Here is a 22736-nt window from a genome sequence, read left to right on the forward strand (position 1 = left end):
CGTACACACTTATACATGTTTCACAAGGCCATCTTAGTCATTTCTTACGGCTATGATTTAGCATATGTCGGGTTTCAACTCCACTCTCCGCTCTTGTTATGCGTGCCTCACGCTGTCTGTGATGTGTTTGTACAGTCGAGGAGAAGAGCATCCGCTAGGCTTAACCTTGTGAAAACTCTGGTTGTGCTTTGAAGACTCACTTTGACACTGAGTGAAAAGAGCGAGAACCAGCAAAAGAGAAACCAAAGGACTGCTAAGAGACAGATCTTTCTGATCTGTTGGCTCGCTTTCTGTTGGAGACAGTTTTGGCTGAAGTCCAGAATTCCTTGGCATCTTTGCACGTTCTGTAGGAAGTTTGAAAAAACTGGTCGAAACGGTAAAACTCCTCCTATCATGCAGGTAATAAAAAGAAAAAGGGAAATTCAATCTTCTTTGCTGATCTTTCCAGAAAAAATGAGTTACTCTTGAGAGCTGACTTTGTCTAAGATTTGTGGAGTGTTGATGTTATTTGCCACCAAGAGTGCACGATTACGACACAGTCTGCTTTGATAGCCAACATGGAAGCGCACAGGCTGTTTTATCTGTTGCAGCCTCCAATATATTCTAACTATGATGACAATAAGCTTCTTATCAGCCTCTTATGTCTTTTGTGTGTAAAATGGAGGAACCATTACCAAAGAATTTGTTGCAAATAATTTGAGCAAATATGTCTGTCAAGTTGAACTAAAGCCTGAAATAAAAGTGCTTTTATCACAGGACACAAACTTCACTATTATTGGAAGTTTCGAAATGTGTACTTGATGATTTTTTTTCTCGCTGGTCAGACTTTTGCTTCAGGAGATAGATTAACTGCACCAGAATGATTAAAATCCAGCCAGAAAAAACGCAAACGAATAACAATACCCATCATAAGATAAATGTGGAAGTCCCTCTACAATGTCAATTAGTTTTCAAATGTTTCACTCCTCCCACACACCTTCCTCACATGCATTACGTCCATGTTGAAACCGTCAGTTTTCTTTGGGGGGGTGTTTGTTGATGTATTCAGTTAACATTTTATGATTGAAAATCTGATTTTTTTTTAAGTTGATTTCTAAATACATTTTGTCCACTTTTATCATTTAATGACAAACGCATGAATATCAGCTGAAATCTTAATTTTTTAAAATTTTTATTTTATTTTATTTAATCAAAAGGATGCTACTCAAGTCTGGTGCCATGGCCAGGTCATTATTTTCATTATTTTAATTATTTTCTCCTGTGATTTCAGTAATACTGCTTTGGATCATTATTTTGTGGCAATACCCTAGTAATTTTATTTATTTATTCTACCAGCTATCTGGAGACTGGAAGTCATATTTTCAGCCATTATGTTGTATAGTCAAAAATATTCTCGGTGCCATTTATAAATGTACTCGTAAACATCCTCTGCAGTATCGCAGCCTGATATCATCGCCCTTTCGAGCCTGTGCTGGGCTGGGATTACATATTCGCTGTGGTCGTTCTGGCCATGTGAACACTAAACATGCAGAAGCTCAAATTTCTGACGAGACAAAAAATATGTTTCCACTATTTATTGTGCTTTTCTTTCTGATCTTCAGCCAGGTTAAAGCTTGTGGTTGCATGATAAAGATTAAGAACGTTTTTTTGACGCCATTAGGTTGATATTTTGCTTGCTTCACCTGTGACAGAAACCCTTAACATTTCATGATAAGTCCTGTTCCATGTGACTGGACATAAATCTTCCTGCATCATTTTCAATCTTTATGAAGTTTCATATTCAGATTGTTTAATTTTTTTCCCATGTGGCACCACAATAAAGATATTCAAATTTGAACAGCCCAGGGCCCTAAAACTGATACATTTTTGTTGTTAAATGGACTTTTTTTTTTTTTTTTCCCCAATTATCTTTTTTCAATTTATTTTTTTAAAATCGTATTCAAACGATCATGCGTTGGTGGCACTGACTCTCCTCTCTTTATTTAGTCCTTTTAATTATCTTCTTATTCATGAAAAAAAAAACATCACGTATTAAGTTAATAGATAGATAGATAGACTACTTTATTAATCCCTTTGGGAGGTTCCCTCCGGGAAATTGAAATCTCCATCTCACTCATGCTCAGCACTGCACAGAATAAACAAAAGTGGAGAAACACCCAACACCAGCACCCGTATAAAGATAATATTAATAATATAATGAAATAGTATACAAGTAATAGTAATGAAAATAATAATAATAGTGATGCTAATAAATAAAAGTATGTATATAAATTTGAACATACAGTAGAAAGTAAGATTATTGCACACCACATAGATTATTGCACTTTTGGTTAGCCAGACTGACTGACTGCTACCCGTCCTACAGTCCCTCTGTCCTTCTGTTACCCCTCCTCCCCCTCAGTCAGTGCGGTTAAATGCGTGCCATTAGATTAATGGCTAAATTACAATAAAACTGAGTTATTCAGTTCATGCAGACACCTTAATCTGACAAGAAATTGAATCGGGTTACTTGCGATTGAATTAAGACCCAGATAACTCAATCTGCTGCCGTCGGAAAGAAACAAACAACGCGATGGAGAATGCGCCGTTGTGAATCGCGTTTGTGCCATAACCAGCTCATCACAAATGTAGAGGGATGTAGCTTCATCTTGCTCTTCGTTCGCCATCTTTCTCGAATGCCTTAGTTTTATTGTTGTTGGTGATGAAGACGTCAACCAGAAGTGGCTCTATTAGCGATAGTTGAAATGGGTACAGTGCTACCTATCGGACTGCGGTATTGCATGCTTTGTGTCATTGATTCAATTCATTCACCCTTGCTCAGATAAGGAGCATAACCCAACTATAGCTATAATCGAGTAAATCTCATCATGTAAACCCACTGAGTGAGGAGTTAAATAGTTTGATGGCACGGGGGATAAAGGAGTTCCTCAGTCTGTTGGTCCTGCACTTGGGGAGAAGCAGCCTCTTGCTGAACCGGCTTCTCTGGCTTCTCTGGCTTCTCTGGCTGCTGATGACAGTGTGCAGAGGGTGGCTGGCATTGTCCGCTATAGCCAGGAGTTTGTGTATTGTTCTCCTCTCTGCCACTGTCGCCAGAGGGTCCAGCTTCGTGCCAACCACAGAGCCGGCCCGCCTGATCAGCTTCTCCAGCCTGGAGAATTCTCCCTTTGAGGTGCTCCCTCCCCAGCACGTCACAGCGTAGGACAGGATGCTGGCGACCACAGACTGGTAGAAAATCCCTAAGAGCTTCTTGCAGATATTGAAAGATCTCAATCTCCTCAGGAAGTACATCCTGCTCTGAACCTTCTTGTACAGCTGCCTTGTGTTGCTCGTCCAGTCCAGCTTGTTGTCTAGCAACAGCCCAAGATATTTATAGGTTTTCACATCCTCCACCTCCTCCTCCTCCGCTCCTAACAGAACTGGTCTGGGACTGGGTCTGCCCTTCCCGAAATCGATGACCAGTTCCTTAGTCTGAGTTGTTGAGTTGCAGATTGTTCATGTGGCACCAGACAACAAAGTTCCTCACCAAACTCCTTTACGCCTCCTCTTCATCGTCTTTGATACACCCCATGAGTCATCTGCAAACTTCTGGATGTGACACGATCCAGAATTGTAGCAGAAGTCTGCGGTGTACAGAGTGAAGAGGATGGGGGACAGTACAGTCCCTTGTGGAGCTCCAGTGCTACTGACCACAGTGTCGGACGTGAAGTCCTTCAGCCTGTCGCTGAGATAACTGGAAATCCAGCCGACCAGTGGACTCCAGAATGCGAGTGGACCCCAGTTTTTCCTGTAGTGCAAGGGGCTGAATTGTGTTAAAGGCACTCAAAGTCCAGGAAGAGAATTCTGACGGTGCTGCTCCCATGGTCAAGATGTGAGTGGGCTCGGTGTAGGAGGTAGAGGATGGTATCCTCCACACCAACCGCTGCAACCGGTAGGCAAACTGTAGAGGGTCCTCAGCGTGCTGTACCTGAGAATTGAGGAGGTTTAGGAAGAGCCGCTCCAGAGTCTTCATCAGGTGTGACGTGAGTGCCACCGGTCAGAAGTCATTTAGCTCGCTGGGCCGGTTCTTCTTTAGAACCGAAACGATTCAAGATGTCTTCCAGAGGGTGGGCACTCTCCCGAGTTGTAGGCGCAGGTTGAAGACACGTTGTAGCGACTCCCCGAGTTCAGGTGCGCAGGTCCTGAGGAGCCAGCTGCGCCACTGCCGTGGAGGGGGATGGGGGCAGGGGACAGGTGAGGGAGAGGGGGTGGGGTGCAACGGGCTGGTCTTGGGTGGAGGGCAGGGTGGGTGGGAGAAGGGAGGGAGAGGAGGAGAGTGCTGCTATGCTGTGTGAGTGGAGGGGGGTGGGTGGAGGAACAGGCTGCAGGGAGAGTGGGGTGGAGTGGCTGAACCTATTGAAGGTGTTTAGGTCGTTGGCTCGCTCCATACCTCCCCCTCTGGGCTGGTCCTGGCTTTGTGTCCAGTGATGGTTCTAACACCTTCCCAGACGTCCCGCATGTTGTTTTCCTCCAGCTTCTGCTCCACTTTTTTTAAAAATTTATTTTCCATACTGTAGATATAATATAGTTAACTTTAATTGCAAAACTACTTTTACAATGTTTTGGTCATGTTTTTTTGTTCGCTATCGAACAAACACAAATGCATCCAGGTACATTTTACACATACAGCAGTGCTCTTTCTACACATGTTGCTTATGGAATACATCTGTATGGAAGTGATAAACTTGAATCACTTAATAAGAGAAACAGATTGTTTTCATGGATGCTTGCCACAGTTCGATTGCATTCAGCAACTTCAAATTAAGTGGCAAGGCGAGTTGATTTGTAGAGCACAAGGCAATTCAAAGTGCTTTACAGCTACATAAAATCACAGAAGGCAAATATAAACATTCCATAAAACACAAAAATAATCGTTAATTAATTAAATTAAAAACAATAGTGCAGATGAAATTCTTTCAGTTGTCGTATGCACAGCTTAATAGAACTGTTTCCAGCCTGGATTTATACATTGTCAGAGTTGAGGCCAGTCTCACATCTTCTGGAAGACTGTTCCAGATTTTAGGAGCATAAAACTGAAACATAGCCTCACCTTGTTTAGTCCTGACTCTGAGCACCAGCAGGAGACCCCTCCCTGAGGTCCGAGTTGGTTGATATGGCTCTAATATGTCAGAGATGTACTTTGGTGCTAGACCATGAAGAGACTTGTACACAAGCAGAACTGTTTTAAAGTCTATTTTTTGAGCGACAGGAAGCCAGTGCAGAGATCTGAGCGCTGGACTAATATGGTCGTATTTCCTGGTTTCCTGGTGATTGATAACTGCAGCACTTTGGCATGGCCAGTAACAGAGCAGTTAAAGAACATACTGAATAAAGACTGGAACATGCTGTTTCAGTGATCATTCCCTCTGAATTTCCTTTCATTTCTTTTGGCAGGTGTACCCTCTGCTCCTCGTAATGTGGTCTCAGTCGTGAACCAGACATCTGTGCTGCTGGAGTGGCACTCGCCACGTGACACTGGGCATCGCAATGACTTGTCATATAACATCTTGTGCCGTCGATGCTACAGCAATGAGCGGCGGTCATGCCAGCCCTGTGATGACGGCGTGATGTATGTTCCAGGCAAGCAGGCGTTGAAGGGAACGAGAGTTGAGATCAGCAAGCTGCGGGCACACACGCCATACACCTTTGATATTCAGGTTTGTTCCCAGAAAGAGAGGGGAGAAGATGCCTCTCTAAAGCTCTGTTTGGACTATGACTATATCTTGCTGTATTTAATAAAAATCTGTTATGACATTTAAAAAGGCTCTTCCCTATAAAGGTTGGGGAATTCTTAGATGACTTAAATGACAATGCAGGTGGGATCTTGCTCTTCAGTCCACCTTTTCCTGGGACATGTGCATCGCATGGGTGAAAATAACCCGACGTTAGTGTTCTACGGTTAAGCAATTCACAAGCATTTAAGTCTACAAACACTGAGTATTCGAGTTATCAAGGGGAACAGTTTTCCATTTGATTTAACCAAAATTTCGATAAACCTCCTGTCAAAGCAGCCTTGATGCTGTTAGATCTGGGTTTTTTTTCTTATTGCAAATAGCTGTCATACAATATATTCACCATAATGCTCAAGGATACTGCAGTTACATACACGCTTGCTGACATGCAGGCTTTTATGCAGAATCTGCAATTATATCTCTTAGCTCACAAGGTCACTCTGAAGTCTGTAAAGCCAGTATGAATGCAAAGCATACATCATCTGCCACTTGCCTCCTTTACCATTGAATGTTGGGGCTTTAATTAATGTCAGCTCTATCTAAATACTGACTTCAGATAATATGCAAACCAGGTATGGCTCTTTAAATACTATGGCCGATGAACTGATCCATTTTCTAGCTTCTATTGTTGGATACACGGTTCAACATTGATGGCTAAATGAACTCAAACAGTGATGTGTCGACTGTAAATTATTGATTACTATCTGATGTTGTAAAGATTAATTTCTGTTTTGTAATCCATTATTTATTTATTTATTCTTCATAATCGGATTCTGCATTACTTCAAAACATTGCAACTATTCTGAGATAATACAAATAAATTGTGGAATCAAATTTACATGTCATCATATGACATCAGCTATCCATTTCATTGTATGACCAGCAGATGAAATTCAAACACACAATGGAAGGGGAAAATGAAATAAAACTGGAAATGATAAAAAAAAAAACTGAGGTAGGGCTTGTAATAGATCATGATTAATTCAAATTTTAATTTGTTCTGACAAAAAACAGAAACAAATTAAATCACTGTCACAATTATTAACTGAGCTCGTGACAAACAACACTTGGCAGTTAATTAGGTTATCTTTAACCTAACTCAGAACCTGCTAATCGTGTCTTTATGCTGGTGAGATGAAACTGAAAATCCTAAATGTTGCAATCAAATCGGTCACATTGTTTCTGATACCAGACGAGCTAAAACTCAGCAATCTGAGGTGTAGCAAGGAAGATTCTGCACACATACTAACATTTTTTTTTTTTTTTGCTTTGGAAAGGCTTATTGAAATAGCAGAAAAAGTCTCTATCTGGAGTTTCAGCTAAGCTTTTCTTATACTTTGTTATATTGGCACATCTACTGCATTATTTCATAAAATTCTAAATCTAATCTATCTCACAACCTAAATAAATGATCTCATGGGGGGGTTCAGACCCAAGGTTGAGAATCCCTGATCTACATCATGTAACACTTTTTCTTAATGGCTGCCTTGTGGCTGGTTTTGCATGTCTGGAATGAAGCATGGGCTAAATTTTGGTATTTCATAAGAATGGTGATGAGAGATGTTGCAGTGATGTACAATCACAAAAACTTTCAACATTCAAGCATGTAAAGATATTCCGACAGACCCAGCAAACTATCATGCTCATTTATGGGATCGTAAATTTAATGGCTCTTTTAAACAAACGTGCATGTTTCTCTTCTTCCTGTACAGGCGGTCAACGGAGTGTCCAACAAGAGCCCTTACCCTGCTCAGCAGCTGTCAATCAACATTACAACCAATCAGGCTGGTGAGTTGGGAACATAAAAGTTGCTGTGCACGTGTGTGCGTTCGAGCATCTTGAGTGTGTAAGCATAGCCTGGGGCACTGTGTATTATATGTGGGAAGGATGGCTGAAGAGATAAAGGAAATTGAGCTACAGCCTTTTAATTCATAAAACATGTTATAAGCTTGTCATCCATCTGCCCTGCTTCCCCAACTACACCCCCCCATCACATACACAGCTTTCATCCCTTTCTTTTACTATTTGCCTCTACTTCCCTCTCAGCTCTTCTTTTCTCTGCTTTACCTCTCTTTACTCACCCAATGTATAATTCTCAGAGACCATAAAGAAACTGAGTTACCGTATTTCTCCATCAATACTTAATAGAGACAGACACAAGTGATATTTTCACCTCTACCTGAATTTGGATTTAAAAGCTGCTTTTCTCTGATGGAAAACACATCATTTACCTCATCTACTCCAACCAGGGACCATTGCTCGTCGAAGCGTGATCCATTTCTGCCCCAACGCTCTCAGAACACATTAGTTACCGCTGCCGGATGCAATCCTCTCTTATCCCAGAAATCTTTAAAGACTCAACAAAAACTTATTTATTTTCAGGTTGACTCCCCTGGAGGGATTTTTAAATTATGCAGTGTGTTTTGAGTGTATTTTACTGGACCCATTGGGATATAAACTCAATATACATGCAGAGAACCGTGAAAAATGTAAATGATGGAAATGTGACAAAAGACAGGTTTGCAGGTGACAGAATACTCGTGCTGTCAGTTCATGATTACAGTACTGAATAAGCACTTGGCTTTTGAAAGTATCTCAGCATTTACTGAGCATTATCAAGATATCCTGATGACTTGGCTATGTAAAATACATTTAGTCTGTTTAGCATCTAATGATTTCAAACATGTCCATATAATCTCTAACAAACTCAATTGTATTTGACTCTCTTACCTCCTTTTTTAAAAAAAAACAGTGTTCATTAAATTCAAACCAGTGTAATGCATCTTACTTTGATGCTGTATGCAGCAACAATCTTCTTGGTCTGACTCCTTCCTGTCTCCACTTAAATCATATGCAGGTAAAAATATGATGAAAACCATCTCATAACATGATCTCAGAAGAAGATACATACTTGAAATACTGTCCAGCCATTCAACAGCCAGTGGTTCCAAAAAATATGGTTAAAAATGCATTGCAGACATAACTCTTGTTTTCCCCATCACTGACAAAAGCAGTAATTTGTTTTCATGAGCCATGAAAAGGAAACATTTTTCTCCTTTGCATGCAGATAATCTTTGGTAATATGTCACACATTGCATGCTATATTTCCATATTTACGATGTTAATTCATCCCAGTGAATCTTTAAACTTCCTAATTGATTGTGTATTGTGTTTATGTGTTTTTTAACAGCTCCCTCAGTAGTTCCCATAATGCACCAAATAAGCTCAACGAGCCGCAGCTTTTCGTTGTCATGGCCACCACCCGAACAGCCCAACGGAATTATCCTCGACTACGAGATCCGATACTACGACAAGGTAGAGTGGGATGATAAATGCCTTTTGAGTGTTAGGGCAATTTGGTGTTATGGTCCCCGCCGGTAATCTGTTGAGAGTCGATAAAACAGACAAATCAATATGAACTGCATCAAAGTCATCTCATAATCTGTTCCAGAGGACTGTTACTGAAGACGAGCAACAGTCTCCCCTCCTCACAAACACATCAGTTCATGAAATCCTGAATGAGAATTAAAATGTTTGTTGAGATTGTTTCTGGGATTTATTTCCTTAGCATGTTCTGAATATGTGAAGTTCAAGTTTCTGTTTATCCGTTCTTCCTCAAGTATATGCACAGGAAGTCATGATTTATACATACATGCTTTTAACCAAAAATGCTGCAAGTGCTGCTTCTGGTCTCTGTGCTATATTTTACATTATTTTATGTGTTTAGCATCATGAGGAAAAATGTTCCATATTTCTCTAGTAATAGCACCATTACAATGATATACTTATTCTGTACATTTTGTACACACACACACACACACACATGAATTATTTGCATAAATGTAGAAATCAATAGAATCAATCCAAATGAGTTGGCATTATAAGTAGTTAAAGACATTATTGTAAGCATATTATTGTTTAGTACCTGAGTACCGTGTTGGCTGAAGTTGTTGGATTTGAACTGCCTCAGCAATAGCATTTTTCACACACTTTTACCAGCATAAATATAAAAAAATTAGATTTACAGAATACTGACTCAAACACAGGCAGAGACAACATGACAGATGTTTTTAAACCTGTTAATTCTTCATAATATACTTAAAAAAACTGATCAGCCAACAGTATGTAGTGCAGCTTTTGCATTTGTTTTCTTGCATTAATTGATTGTTTCATCCAACCTCATGTGGCAGCTGTAATACTGGTTAATGAAAATCATTACGACTGTGTTCAGGGGTTGAGAGACGAGACATGGTAATTAATTAAGGATGGCTAAAGGCAGAAACCTGTTTACATATTTCATACATTTGTAAATCATGTGATCGACGTATTTTTGCTCACACTGGTGTTACATATCTGCACATATATCATCTTTTTACAGTATTATCTTATAAGTCAGAGTTGATCGCAGAACTACAATTCACAAGTCATGGAGCCTGTAGTCATACTGACAGGGTCTTACGGTGATGGAGAGCCTCACTTTATTCAACAAATATGCACATCCATTTATTTAACTGACTACAGTGATCTGTGTACAAAACAGATGTGTCACATCAACTCAGGAAAGTTTTAAGTGATTTTTTTTATTTTTTATTTTATTTATTTATTTTATTATGAGTTTATTCCATGCACTGTTGATGAAGTCGTTTGAGATGCTATTGGATCATGAGCTACAGCATGAAATTTAAAACTGCTTAAGATCTGTAAAGGTACAGTTGTATTAACTAAAAAGTAATGTTGACACTTCAGATCAAACATACCTGAAGATTTTTCTCTGAAGACGTTATTCCGACAAACCTTTGTTTTTAATAACATACAGCTGTGCCTAACAATATCAGCAGGAAAAGTCATTGTCAGTACCATTTTCGCTGACTGTTTTTCTGTAAGATTTATATATTTGCACACATTCTGAAGGGAGGAATGCCACTCCGTTTGTAGAGGACAGGCACAATTATTGCCCTTTTATTTGCTGAGTGAGATTGTCTACAAGATTCATCTCCACTGCTTACTGTGGTCATGTTGGCTTAAAAAATCTGTGGACCTCAGTGCGTTCCTAAAGTCAGCACAGATTAGTATTACACAGATTCCTATATCTAGATAGAATCTCTTCTCCCAGAGAGACTCCAGCACTGACAGTGAAACATCTCCTCAGAAAAATAACCTTTTATACAGACCTGGATGTTTAGGATTCCTCACCTTTTTCTCTTTTTAACCCCATTTCCAACCACTTGCAGGTACATAAAGGGATAGAAAAATGCCTTTTAACCTTTCAAGTCTTTGCAAGTTTGCTTTATCCTTCCCACAAGAAGTCCAAGAGGTGCACATTTTCTGTTTTTCTTTTCTTGCCTGGGGCCAGATGAAGTTAGTCTAGACTTCACTTTCCCTATCAACATCTGCCAACTCCTCCTGGGTGATCATGAGGTTTTTTACAGCCTGATTAGATATGTAATCCTTCCAGCATGCTCAGAGTCTACCCCAAGGTTTAATGCCAAGTGAACATTCTAAGAAAATTTCCATAAGGAGGCACCCTAAAGGCAACCTTATCTACACTCCCTTCAGATGTCGGAGCTTCTTACCCTGGAGTCATCTGCAGAAAAGGCAAATACACCCTCTGTGAATGCAAACGTTTTACACTGCAGGACATGAATAAAAAATAATTCAGGTGAATACAACCTGAACAAGATGAACAACAACCCATGACATATAACATAGTACAGAAGCAGTGTGTGGAAAAAAAAATAAGCACACCCTTCCTGCTTTCATAGGAATTAACAGTAAATTGCAGTCAGGTGCAGTTAATGAAATTGACTTAATTTATCATTAGTAAGTGTGACCACCTCTATAAATGCAGATTTTTTTTTTCATAGACAACCAGTTGCTGTTGTCTATGAATTGACTCTCAGAACATGCAATGCTCAGAGAAATCAGACAAAAGCTCAGGCCTCAGTTAGTATGGAAAATGTTAAAGTTCATGACACTACAATGAGGAAAAAAACTTCTTTGGAAGGGTTCCAGAAGAAAGTCTCTTCTCTCTATAATAGAACAAAGGACCATGATGGGAACCAAAGTAGTGATGTTTGACCATGATAAACAGTAAGTTGTTTGTGCCGATATGCTGTCTTAGTTTTTGCCAATCGGTGCATACCAATTGTCAAGCATGGCAGTGAGGAGTGGTGATTTGGACTCGTTTTAAACTCGTCTGTATACCAAAGTGTTGTAGAGTCAAAGGTGAGGCGAGTAAGGATGAGGCCAACAGTCATGCTGGGTCATGCAACATTACAACAATCCCAAGCACAGTATCAAATGTTAACAGAATGGCTGAAAAAGACAAGACTTATGGTTTTGCAATGGGCCAATCAAAGTCCAGACATCGACCAGACTGAAATGTTGAGGTGAGACGGCTGTGAATGAACACCTGCAAACCTCAGTAAATGAAAGCAACTTTGTAAAGAAGAGTGGGCCCAGTTTTCTCCTCAATGTGAGAGACTGATGACCTCATGCAGAAAATGATTACTTCAGGTTACTGCGGCTTAAGGTGGCTCCACCAGTTTTCAAATCATGGGGTTTACTTAATCTTTCCCAATATGCCTCAGCATTTTGTTAGAAAGGTAATGACACAGGATGATGTGTCATATGTTGGTGTTGATATGAGGTTGTTGTTCCTTGATTTTTAAGGTCTGATAAAGATCAGCTTATTTTTATTATGTTATGATATGTTAATACTTAGAATGAAAAGAGGGTGTACTTTCTTTTTCTCGTGACCGCGTTTGTAAATTTAAACCCAGCGTCTCAAGACACTGAAAGTAAAGTCAACAATGAGTAATGAGTGACCTGAATCCTTGGACCCAGACTTGTTGACACCTAAAATGTCAAATTCCATTAAATATTATTAAATTCCCAGAGGGACATTGTATTTCTGTAGTAAGATATATTTTTGTCAATGAAACAAATCTAATAAAAATCATTTGACAAATTTTTGGAAAATGAAGCAGAGAGAGAAGCGTGGTTGAAATATTCAGAGATGAATCATGGGGTCAAACGTCCTCTCCCCTCGTCTCCGTTTTGTTCTTTCTCCCGCTCCTCGACATGTCCTCTCGTCTCCAGTTCAACAGGAGATATCCTGGCATTACTGCTCCCAGTTCCAAACGACTTTTCATTGGTAAGGTTGCACATTATTACAGATGTTAAGAAAAAAAAAAAAAAAAGGGCCAGAATTTCCATCAGAAATCATTCCACAAGCACAGCATCAAGTTTAACTTCGAAAAATGTTTAAAGAATCTGTGTTTTCACAAAAAAGCTCATTAGAAAATCTCAAGAAAATACAAAAAAATATGCTATTTATCCAGAGCTACTGCAGCAGGCTACCCCAGTGCAGTGGAAATTTAATAACACTATGCAAAATACCATTTTCTTTCAAGTGGTATTTCTCATCATGTCTGTGGACATACTTCTGTTCATCTTATTTTGTCATTACTTTGACAGACAGTAGCTCCCTCTTAGTGTCCCTTAAGTCGACAATATAATCGACACTTGAAAAAGATGCAGTTTTACTTGTGTGCTGCAAAAAAGATTCAAGTGTGCGTGCTGCTTTTTCTTTTCATTATGAACAGTACTTGAAAATGACTTTACATGTATTAAGAAAAAAGGACTTCTGCATCATTTTTACCCCCCTAGTGCAGACCATTCAAAAGTCTTGCCTCTCTGCTCTCTGTGGCCACCTGACTCCAGCTGCCTTGAAATTGTCTTAATCTGGATGAACCTAGATACTAACGAACATAAGACCTCATGGCAGAGTTGTTTGAACAAACTAGTCTGAATGTCAGACTTTGAGCACCAGTGAGAGACTCTGATTCAGGGGAAAAACATGTAGTGCCAGATTACTTTCCCATCAAAGGCTGCTCAAGCTGTACTGTAGGAAAGAACATTGTTCAAAGAAAGAAACTGTGATTGCATATGAGGTTTTTGTAATTCAGTCAATCGGAAGCAATGTGTTTTCAGCCTGAAAGTTAAATTGCTGGCGTATCTATTACCCAAAGGCAAGATGGTCCTAATCTTTTTTGAAGCTCAGCCAACAGCTTCAAAAATGCTTAAGATGGATGAAAAACGAAGAACAAAGCACCTGCAAGGGATCGTTTATATACACCAAAAATAAGTCGTAAATCCTCATCCGCAGCCCACACTTCTTTCATCATCTTCCTGTCCTTTTTATAACATATATTATTATTATTATTATCATTGATAATAAGAATAATTACAGTAGTAGTAGTAGTACTAGTAGTAATAATTGTAGTAGTATTCTTCTGATTGCTGGGCCTTGGCTAATTTTTTTTATAAAATATTTTTAATACTACTGTCATTTAGTTGTCTCTTCTATATCTCACTGGAATTATAAGCTACAAATAGAGCTACACATGTTAAACAGTCTTGACTCCTGTCAGCCATATTTTAAAATCTATCCTCTTTTGATAAAAGGAAAGATTAGGCACAGTCCTGAAGTCCATAGCTCCAGAGAAATGAGAGATTCCAATTTAGCACAATTTGACCTTGCAGCACAAGAAGGAAAACATGTCTTATTTCTATTATTATGGGTCATTGATACTTTTTAAATTCTTGTCTTAATTCTGTGAATACCTGTATTGTTTTACTGCTTGAATCGCATAAAACTTTTAAAAAAAATCCATGATTGCTCGATTTGTAAAACTAATTATTAGTATCAATTTTGCTCTCCAACATGTGTGTCGATGCCTTTGATAAATTGCATTAATCTTTTAATTCAATTAGGTAATCATTTTTGCATGGTGCTATATGCAAGAATAACCTTTTGAAATATACTTTCAATGTAATTACATAAACCTGTTTTTATTCTGAGATGTATTCAATTCAGATACGCTCATGTCTTACTCTCTCATTGAAATGCTGCTAAAACAGTCTACTGCAGATCCAGCTTCTGTTTGCATTAAAGAACCATCCTCATTACATATCTCCCTTCATCAATTATCATATTTGTACAAAGCTCATTGAGTATGCCTCCTGCCCAATTAGTGAAGTGCTTTTATGTTATTATCGGAATGCGTTACGTGAAAACTGTAGAACTCACGGCTACCTGCAGTCACTGTCGCTTCCTTTCTACCGTGACCACTATTTTCATTCAGTTCCATCGCTGACGGGTCGGAAGATGCTTGTATGACTTTTGACATTTTGAAATGCATAAAAATTGTTTTGCGATTGTTGTGAGACGGTTTGTTGCAATGAGCACATAAAATAGTCAATATTTATGCCACGAAAATGCATATACTATAATGGATTTTCAGTAAATGCACTTGCTTGCATTCAAATTACACACATGGAAGGCATGTTGTTTGGTTCCATGTTGTATTATTTTTGAAAAATGAAAACTATTGGATCATTTTATGCTGTTGAATATCAAGGACGGAATTTAATATTTATGAAAACCTCATTTCCTGATTGCAATACATGTGAAATGCCTGCACAACCCCGTGGGAAGGTGTCACATAAATAAATTTTGTGTGAATCCAGCAGAAATGCAGCATCATCATCATCCGATCTGCTGTGGCTTCAACACTTTGTGTATATGATAGCTCACCCCCATCTGTCACACACAGACTTGCAGCTCTGTCACAGAGAGCGTACAGGAGAGACATCACTCTTTCACACATGAGATGATTATTTTGTGTCTAATCTTGTCAGATCTTCGGGCTCAGGTGGAAATGCAGACCGCCAACAATCCGAAAGAACCTTTGAGCTCCACAAAAAAGCTCTTGGAACTGAAAACTCATTTTTGGCAGCTTGAGAGAGAGAGAATTGCCTTTTACCTTGTACACAGGTTTGGAGAGAGAAATTACTCCAAAAAATTCAAAAGGGAAAAGTCTGGCACTCATCCAGCTGTGCAATGGTGTCATTTCCTCACTCTGTCTGTGACATTCCCAAAGACGGGGCTACACCACTGCAGATCTGCCTATAAAAACTATTCATGAGCAAAATAACATTATTAGATCTTTTCCCAACTCTTTTGTAATTTACTATTTTTTGCAAAGCTGCTCTGCAGCACGTGGTGACTGAAACTTTTGTGAGTGTTGTGCATCAGTGCAAACCACAGGGATCCCATCTCCATGTGCGGCACCCCTCAGCACACCTTCAGTACATCCAATTCCATGCAGTGAAAGACTTAGAATAGCAGTGAGTGGAAAGAAATTGCATTCTTGCCTTTCTGAGAGTAATTAGAATGAGTGAGATGCTGTGCTCTCACTGAGATGTTGTACTGTAGCTGCTGTCTGACAGTCACAGATAAAAAAAACAAAGAAACAAAAAAAAACCCTATTTAGTCAAAATCTTTGCAGTAACTTTAGCCTTATGTGTGACTACTTTAGATTTTATATTGTCTGATATAGAAGCCCATTAAGATTCTGCATTTCTCACTATTAAGCAGTCGACCATACAAACACTAATTTTAGCTCATGGCTTTAAGTGAAGATGTCCGCTGGGAGCAGCTTGATAAGCCTACAGAAAGAGGACAGACGTTTCCAAGCAGGCAGCTGTACTGCACCTCTTCTTCGTGCGGTTTCTCCACTTTCCTCTCCTTCATCAACTCCTGCATTCCTCCCTGACCCCCTCCTCCCTCACTCCCACTCTATAGATAATGAGTTTTAACATAGTAAATTTGATATGGCAGAGGAAGGCAGGATTTTTACCCACCACTTATCTCTGGTTACCAGGCCTCCCCAGATGGGCTGGCCTCTAACCTCTTTACGCAAGCAAGCATGGAGCCAATGTCCCCACATGCCTCCAAAATTCGAGCCTCACCATATATTCAATAGCCCATTTCCATGGACACTTTCGAGTATTACTTATTCCTTCTCAATTTTCTAAATACTTTAGTTGTCAAAATTTCTGCTAGTAATTTTATTGTCCATATAATTATATATCAATCCCTAATACACAAACATGAATCAATTCTCATTTTATGACCACAACTTATCATGATAATGTTATTATAAGTCCACAGCAGAGACAACAATACATTATAAGAAATCTTATGCCATGATAATAAATAGACCCATGCAATGAATGGAGTTGATGACTGACATGGAGAAGATGGGCATTGGTTATGAATATTTATACGAAAACTCAATCATCTTTAACCCCATGTCCTCCTCTGATAACCGTCCCTCCTTTTCCTCAATCTAGCTGCAATTTTCTCCCACTCTTCTCCCTCCTGAGATGCCTTCCTCATCACCATCATCTTTCCTCCTTTTTTCCCTTTGCTTTGCTGTCGACCTACCCACCCCTCCATCCTTCATCCTCATGGCATTATTCCCTACGCCTCTTTTCATGCCATCATCACAGCCTATCTGTCGTTCTCTCTTGTCCTTTTTAAATTTTGTCTCAGTAAAACCTTGTTATCTGAAAGAAAATGATGGAAGAAAGGGAGCCGAGCTGGAGTAAAAGGAGGGCACAGATAGAGGTAAAAGGTGATAGCCTTGGGCTTATAAGATAAAATGATAAATTCCCCATGAGGACGAACAGAAGGAGAGAAGTCCACAGGCTCACCTGTCTCTGACAGTAATTGCTAATTAACTGGATTATTTCTGTTTTGTATTTGCATGGAATGGAGTAGTGAATAGGTCAAGGGGGGAGGAAGGAGATGAGGAGAAAAATTTGTGGCTAGGATTTGATATAGAGAAGTAAAAATTCAAGGCTAAAAAATTAGAAGAAAATGATAACTAACAAATTTGAACTGGAAATGTTTTAGGAAGTAGATGTTCAATGCAGAAGATTTTTTTCTTTGTTTGTACCATCCTAATGTGTATTAATGTGTCATAGGCCAAAGCAGAAAAACAAATCCCAGCTGCTTGGTGCTGTCTTCTGTAAAAATAACACCATTAGTCTTTTGTTCAAGCAGGTGTTACAACCTTGCATTCAAGTTTACAAATTGGACTGGTTCTACCTGGTCAGTATGCACATTTTCTGAAGATAAAGCTGTTACTGTTACTTGGGAATTCATGAGACCAGGACTTGGTGCAGTTGATGAGTGGTAACCAAAAAGTAAGTTGTGTACCTAATGGAAATTATACATAATGACAGGAAGGTGGAAGAAGAAGTAGAAGAAACTGAAATAACAGACACAAACCATAACATTTTCTCTTGTCATTCTTTGGAACTTTGAAATTGTGAAGATAGCAGTTGTATTGTAAATGTTGCACATTTAAAATGATCATTTGTAAAATGTAACACATCTTATTTCTACAGAAATTAGTGGTACTGTAAAGCATTCCAATTATCACTAGACCTTGTTGGAAACTGTGTTAAACTGACAGATTGTTTTGACACAAAATGATTCTTTATCAAATTAGAATTTGGGGGATGAAGACAACTGCAGCCTTTTGCTTACTGCAGGTTGGTGTAGTTGTTTTCTTGTCAGGGGAGCGATATTGTTCTTTAAATTAAATCTGTTTGCTGGCACCTGAACATTTCATTGATTTAAAATTTCCCTTATCAAAGTACAAGTTGAGTGAAACTGTTGATTTATTTGTCTGTTTTGAATCTACTATTGTAGAAACCATTCTAAGATACCAAGACATGTCAACAATAACAGTATTTCTGTAATCAGCACACTGTATTTTCTTTAAAATGTACAACATTCTTCCAAAGTTTTGCTCTGAAAAGATTGGGTCTCTGGTTAAAGTGTACCCTCTGCTGTCCACTTCCTACTAAAAATGTAGTGCCTGTTAAGGGTGTTAAGGCAATAAAGACTGAAGAGGCAGTGTTTCTTCACCACTCACCCTGCTGTATTAATTTGAAAATGTATTCAAGGTTGTGTTAGCACACAATGAATCACTGCTAGATTTGGTTTGAGATGCAACAGAGCTGTGCATAATCAGGCTTACTGTGGTGTCACGGTTTAAAAATCATGAAATTGTCATTTAATCTTTTAGCTGGATGGAAGCAGTGCTCATATGGTCTTTCTTCTGTGATACTGAAATGTAGCTTTGTCTATGTGCCGCCTCCTCAGTCCCAGTCATCTGTCCTGAACAGTTCAGTGGTCCAGAGCGATGCACCTAATGTAGTTCTGGAGAGCCTGAGGCCTGGCACTGGCTATGTGGTCCAGGTGAGAGCTCGTACTGTGGCTGGCTACGGAGCCTACAGCAAGGAGATGCTCTTCCAAACCCTCACTGACGGTGAGTGTGGTTGGCTGGAGTGTGTGGAGGTGTTTGTGACTGGGGGTTTGATGGTTGAGGAGAGAGAGTGCTTGGAGAGGGAATGCAAGAGTAAAAAGGTGTCTGTGAAGTAGACAAATTATGCCTTGTACTTTGTTTGTGTATGTGGCATATATGTGTTTGAGTGCTCACTGTCATGTAAAATGACCCATGGAATTTCTTTTTTCTGATGTGACTCACATAGTGTGCCATTTGCATTGTATACATTTCCTTTCAGAAATAAGTGAGGGTCACAGACATATGATAAATATTATATATATATGATCTCTGTTCTCAGTATGCTTTTGGATTGTGTGTGCATGTGCCTCTGCAGATGAGTACAAGTCAGAACTTGGACAGCAGCTCTCCCTGATTGCTGGCTCTTTAGTAGGTGGAGTGTGTATCGTCTCATTGGTTGCTATCGTCATCATCTGTACCAGGTAATGCACAAGAGATACATATAGATAATGCCATCACTAATGTAGATATATACATGTATTTGTTATTAGAATGTCCACAGGAGAAAATTTGTTGAAGAAAAATATTCCATCGTCCACTTTATCAAAAGCTTTCAACCATATCTGAGAGCATTTGCCATCATTTGTGCCTCAGTCAAATCATGCTTTATTTTGACGGTGTGGTAGTCGTTGCTCAGGTAGGGGCTATCTCTGAATTTGCTCCAAAAGATATAACGTGTGGTTTAAAGGGGAAAAGCACTACATATATAGTGCATATATGTAAATATAATAAGAAATGCTGCATAGGTGTATGGGTAAATCAGAACGTCATTGCAGAGTGCTTTTTAAAACTTAAATAAGGCTTTAAATGCTACAAATAAATGGGGTGCATTTCCCATTGTTACCATTACATGTGGAATTCCCTGTTATGTAATAGAAATGACCAACTCCATTTGTTGAGGGAGCATGTGAGATACAATGGCAGAGAAAGCCTAAATCAATTATTTTTCTGAAGACGGGGGTATATTTGCATGGTTGGTTAGGTTATTTGGGTTCCTGGCCAAAAATGCTCTCAACTCACAGCTGAGTCCATTGTTCAACTTGCAGGACCTTCACTGCATGTCATTCCTTTGCTCTCTTTCCTCCCATTTCTTGTGTGTCTGTTCCAAGTCTAACAAGGTAATTGCCCCACAAAGAAAGGACTTTCAGGTTCACCATGTTTGCTACCCTAGAGCTGCGTGTAGCTGCTGTTTTTTTCTGATATAAAGCACTATCCGGTCTGGAATCACTGGACAAACACCTGCTTATGTTACAACATAGCTTGTAGACTTCAGTGGAGACTGAACAGAGAGTTTGGGAAAATAAGGGTAAAAATATAAAATGCCATGAGCAGTGTTGTCTTCCAATAGGAAACTACAAGTTTTGGACACATGTGGATAGAAACTGAAAATGTAAATGATATAGTGCTACTTACAGAAATATTAGAGCAAAATGTTAATTTAATGAAATGAAAAAATCTGGACAATATGTCGAGGTCTTAGACTTCACCGTTATTATCTTTCTGTTTTCGATCTGACACCGAGTTTATCCCAGACCTTGATTTCTCTGAAGAGATCCTTTCTGTAGGTGTTCTTTGACTTGCCTCTTTTCTTCTTCTCTTTAAAGGAAAAAAGGGCTGCATTTAAATGTTAGTCTGACTGTTTTTGATAATGGCGTTCGTTGAGTTTGCCCAGTTTACATCCATCTGGTATATCTAATTTAACTTGCAGCCGAAAGTTATGTCTTTATGCACTGACCATAACTGCTGATCATGTCTGCTCAGTGGACTGCTCAGGCAGCTAATAATAAATGTTTTGCCATTCTTAGTACCATGAGGCTGCACTGATTTGCATTGGCAAAGAACATTCTTTTGTGAGCGTTTCCGTATTGCTCTGGCATGCCAGATGTTACGGAGTTGTTTAGAAAGGCTGCTGTCCCCCCTGCCTGTTCCTGCTTTTACGTCTGCATTTTTACCTCCACGTTTGTCAGGAATCTCCAATTACACACAAACTTTTCTTGAAATGTTCCATCCTCACATAAAAGCAGGAAACAGGAGCTGGTGACACAAAGTAGCAAAGAGTCGCCTATTCCTAATGAATCCCTCAAATTTTCTCAAGCTGACAGTCGAGAAAACTATTTTACCTCAGCCAAGCTGGAGAGAAGATTGGCAATTTGCAACTTTTCAAACTTTTGTGTAAAATATTTTTGACTTGTTTCCCAGAAACTCTGTGTTTGTGTTTCTGTGTGTAGAAGGAGGCAGCTGAAAGAGAGCGTGTATGGAGACAAGCTGCAACAGTACAACACAGGAGGAGGTATTGGAACAATCTTTATTCATTATAAAGAAAATGAATCAAAGGTGTTTATCTCTGAACTTTCTCTCTTTCTCCTCAGAAGTAACTCTGAGACCAGACATGTTTAGTGGTCCCACCCCCACAGTGACCTTTCCCACCCTGTCTGAGGGCCGCAGTTCACCAGGGGTCAAGATCTACATTGACCCCTTTACTTATGAAGACCCCAATGAAGCAGTCCGGGAGTTTGCCAAAGAAATTGACCCCTCCTGTGTCAAAATAGAGGAAGTCATCGGATCAGGTAGAAATTTTCATAGATTTAGAGCATTTGACCTTTTGACTTGCTCATCTTAGTTCTCATGTTTCTATACGTTTTTAAAAACCTAAACAAATGCCTAAATTCAAAATCAAGGAGTTTGTTCGATATGCTCAGTATTATTGCATTCATTTTATCTGACCTAGAGTGTCAATAGAAGAAAACAATTCTGCGTTGTGTGTCCTAAATCCTGCCTCACAAGGGAAGGTAGGAAACGTAAACCTCGGTTGATCTAAAGAGACCAGTTGTCTCCTGAAACTGCAGATCCTCAAGACAAATTTGCCACACTTTTGTGTCAGTGATGGAAAAAAAATCTGTAAACATGCAATGCCAGATTATTATTTTGCTCCTTTTTTGTCCTTTGAAGTCAGAGCTGATGTTTTATTAATGTTAAACTTTCACAGGAATAAATTAAAACCATCTTCTGCATCCTCTTTGGCTATCTACATTCTTCATGTAAAAATGTGTGATGCTTTGCGTTTTTTTTTTTCCCCGATCCTTCCAGTTTCTTAAGAAACTCAGGGTCACATAAAAATGTTTACAAAGTACTGATTAAACTGTGCATTAGCAAAACGAGAACATGTGTTCTGTCACTCACTCTTTTCTGCAACAGCAGTCTGTCACAAAGTTGGACAAAATGTGGTTCAACTCCAGACATAGACATTTAACAACCGCATAGATCAGATACAGTGAAACGTCTCTGATCTTTTATGCACATGCACTGATGTGGGCTGTAGGCTGAAGCTATTAATATTGAGTTTGGGGTACTCAATACTCAAAAGATGAATTTTTCCCCTTCATCTTTTCTCAGTGAAAATGAGTTGGATACTAAGGGCTGTTGCGTCTCACGTGAAAAGCGCGTGAGATATTGAGAATATCTAATATCGTTGTTTTATTATTAAATTTTGGGAGAGATGCGAAAGAATTTTGTGATGATAAAATGCATGCTTTTAGCTCCTTCAATTAATTGACTACCATGTTAATGGGACTGTTACCGCAGTGTAAGGGAAGGCATATACACCGTGTGAAATCTCTGTTACTGACCGGCCATAATTAATAATCTCATTCACAATCTATTACCTTTATATTACATGACAATATTTGTCTTTAACTCTACCCTGTATCAGATTGAGAAGTGTTTTTGTTTCAGATAATAT

At 39.2% G+C, this 22736-nt stretch overlaps 1 protein-coding gene across 1 annotated transcript in view; it reads left to right on the forward strand.

Moving 5' to 3' along the window:
- LOC140311621 (ephrin type-B receptor 1-like) overlaps positions 1–22736 on the forward strand; it is an 86458-nt gene that overhangs the window by 39047 nt on the left and 24675 nt on the right. The window contains exons 7-13 of the mRNA XM_072389049.1: positions 5431–5693; positions 7481–7556; positions 8959–9083; positions 18796–18961; positions 19314–19419; positions 21226–21287; positions 21367–21564. Of these exons, the coding sequence (XP_072245150.1) occupies positions 5431–5693; positions 7481–7556; positions 8959–9083; positions 18796–18961; positions 19314–19419; positions 21226–21287; positions 21367–21564 (996 nt within the window). The remainder of the gene's footprint in view (positions 1–5430; positions 5694–7480; positions 7557–8958; positions 9084–18795; positions 18962–19313; positions 19420–21225; positions 21288–21366; positions 21565–22736) is intronic.

Source organism: Leuresthes tenuis, unplaced genomic scaffold (genome assembly GCF_036924035.1).
Source record: "Leuresthes tenuis unplaced genomic scaffold, fLeuTen1.0.hap1 SCAF_7, whole genome shotgun sequence".
Lineage (NCBI taxonomy): Eukaryota > Metazoa > Chordata > Actinopteri > Atheriniformes > Atherinopsidae > Leuresthes > Leuresthes tenuis.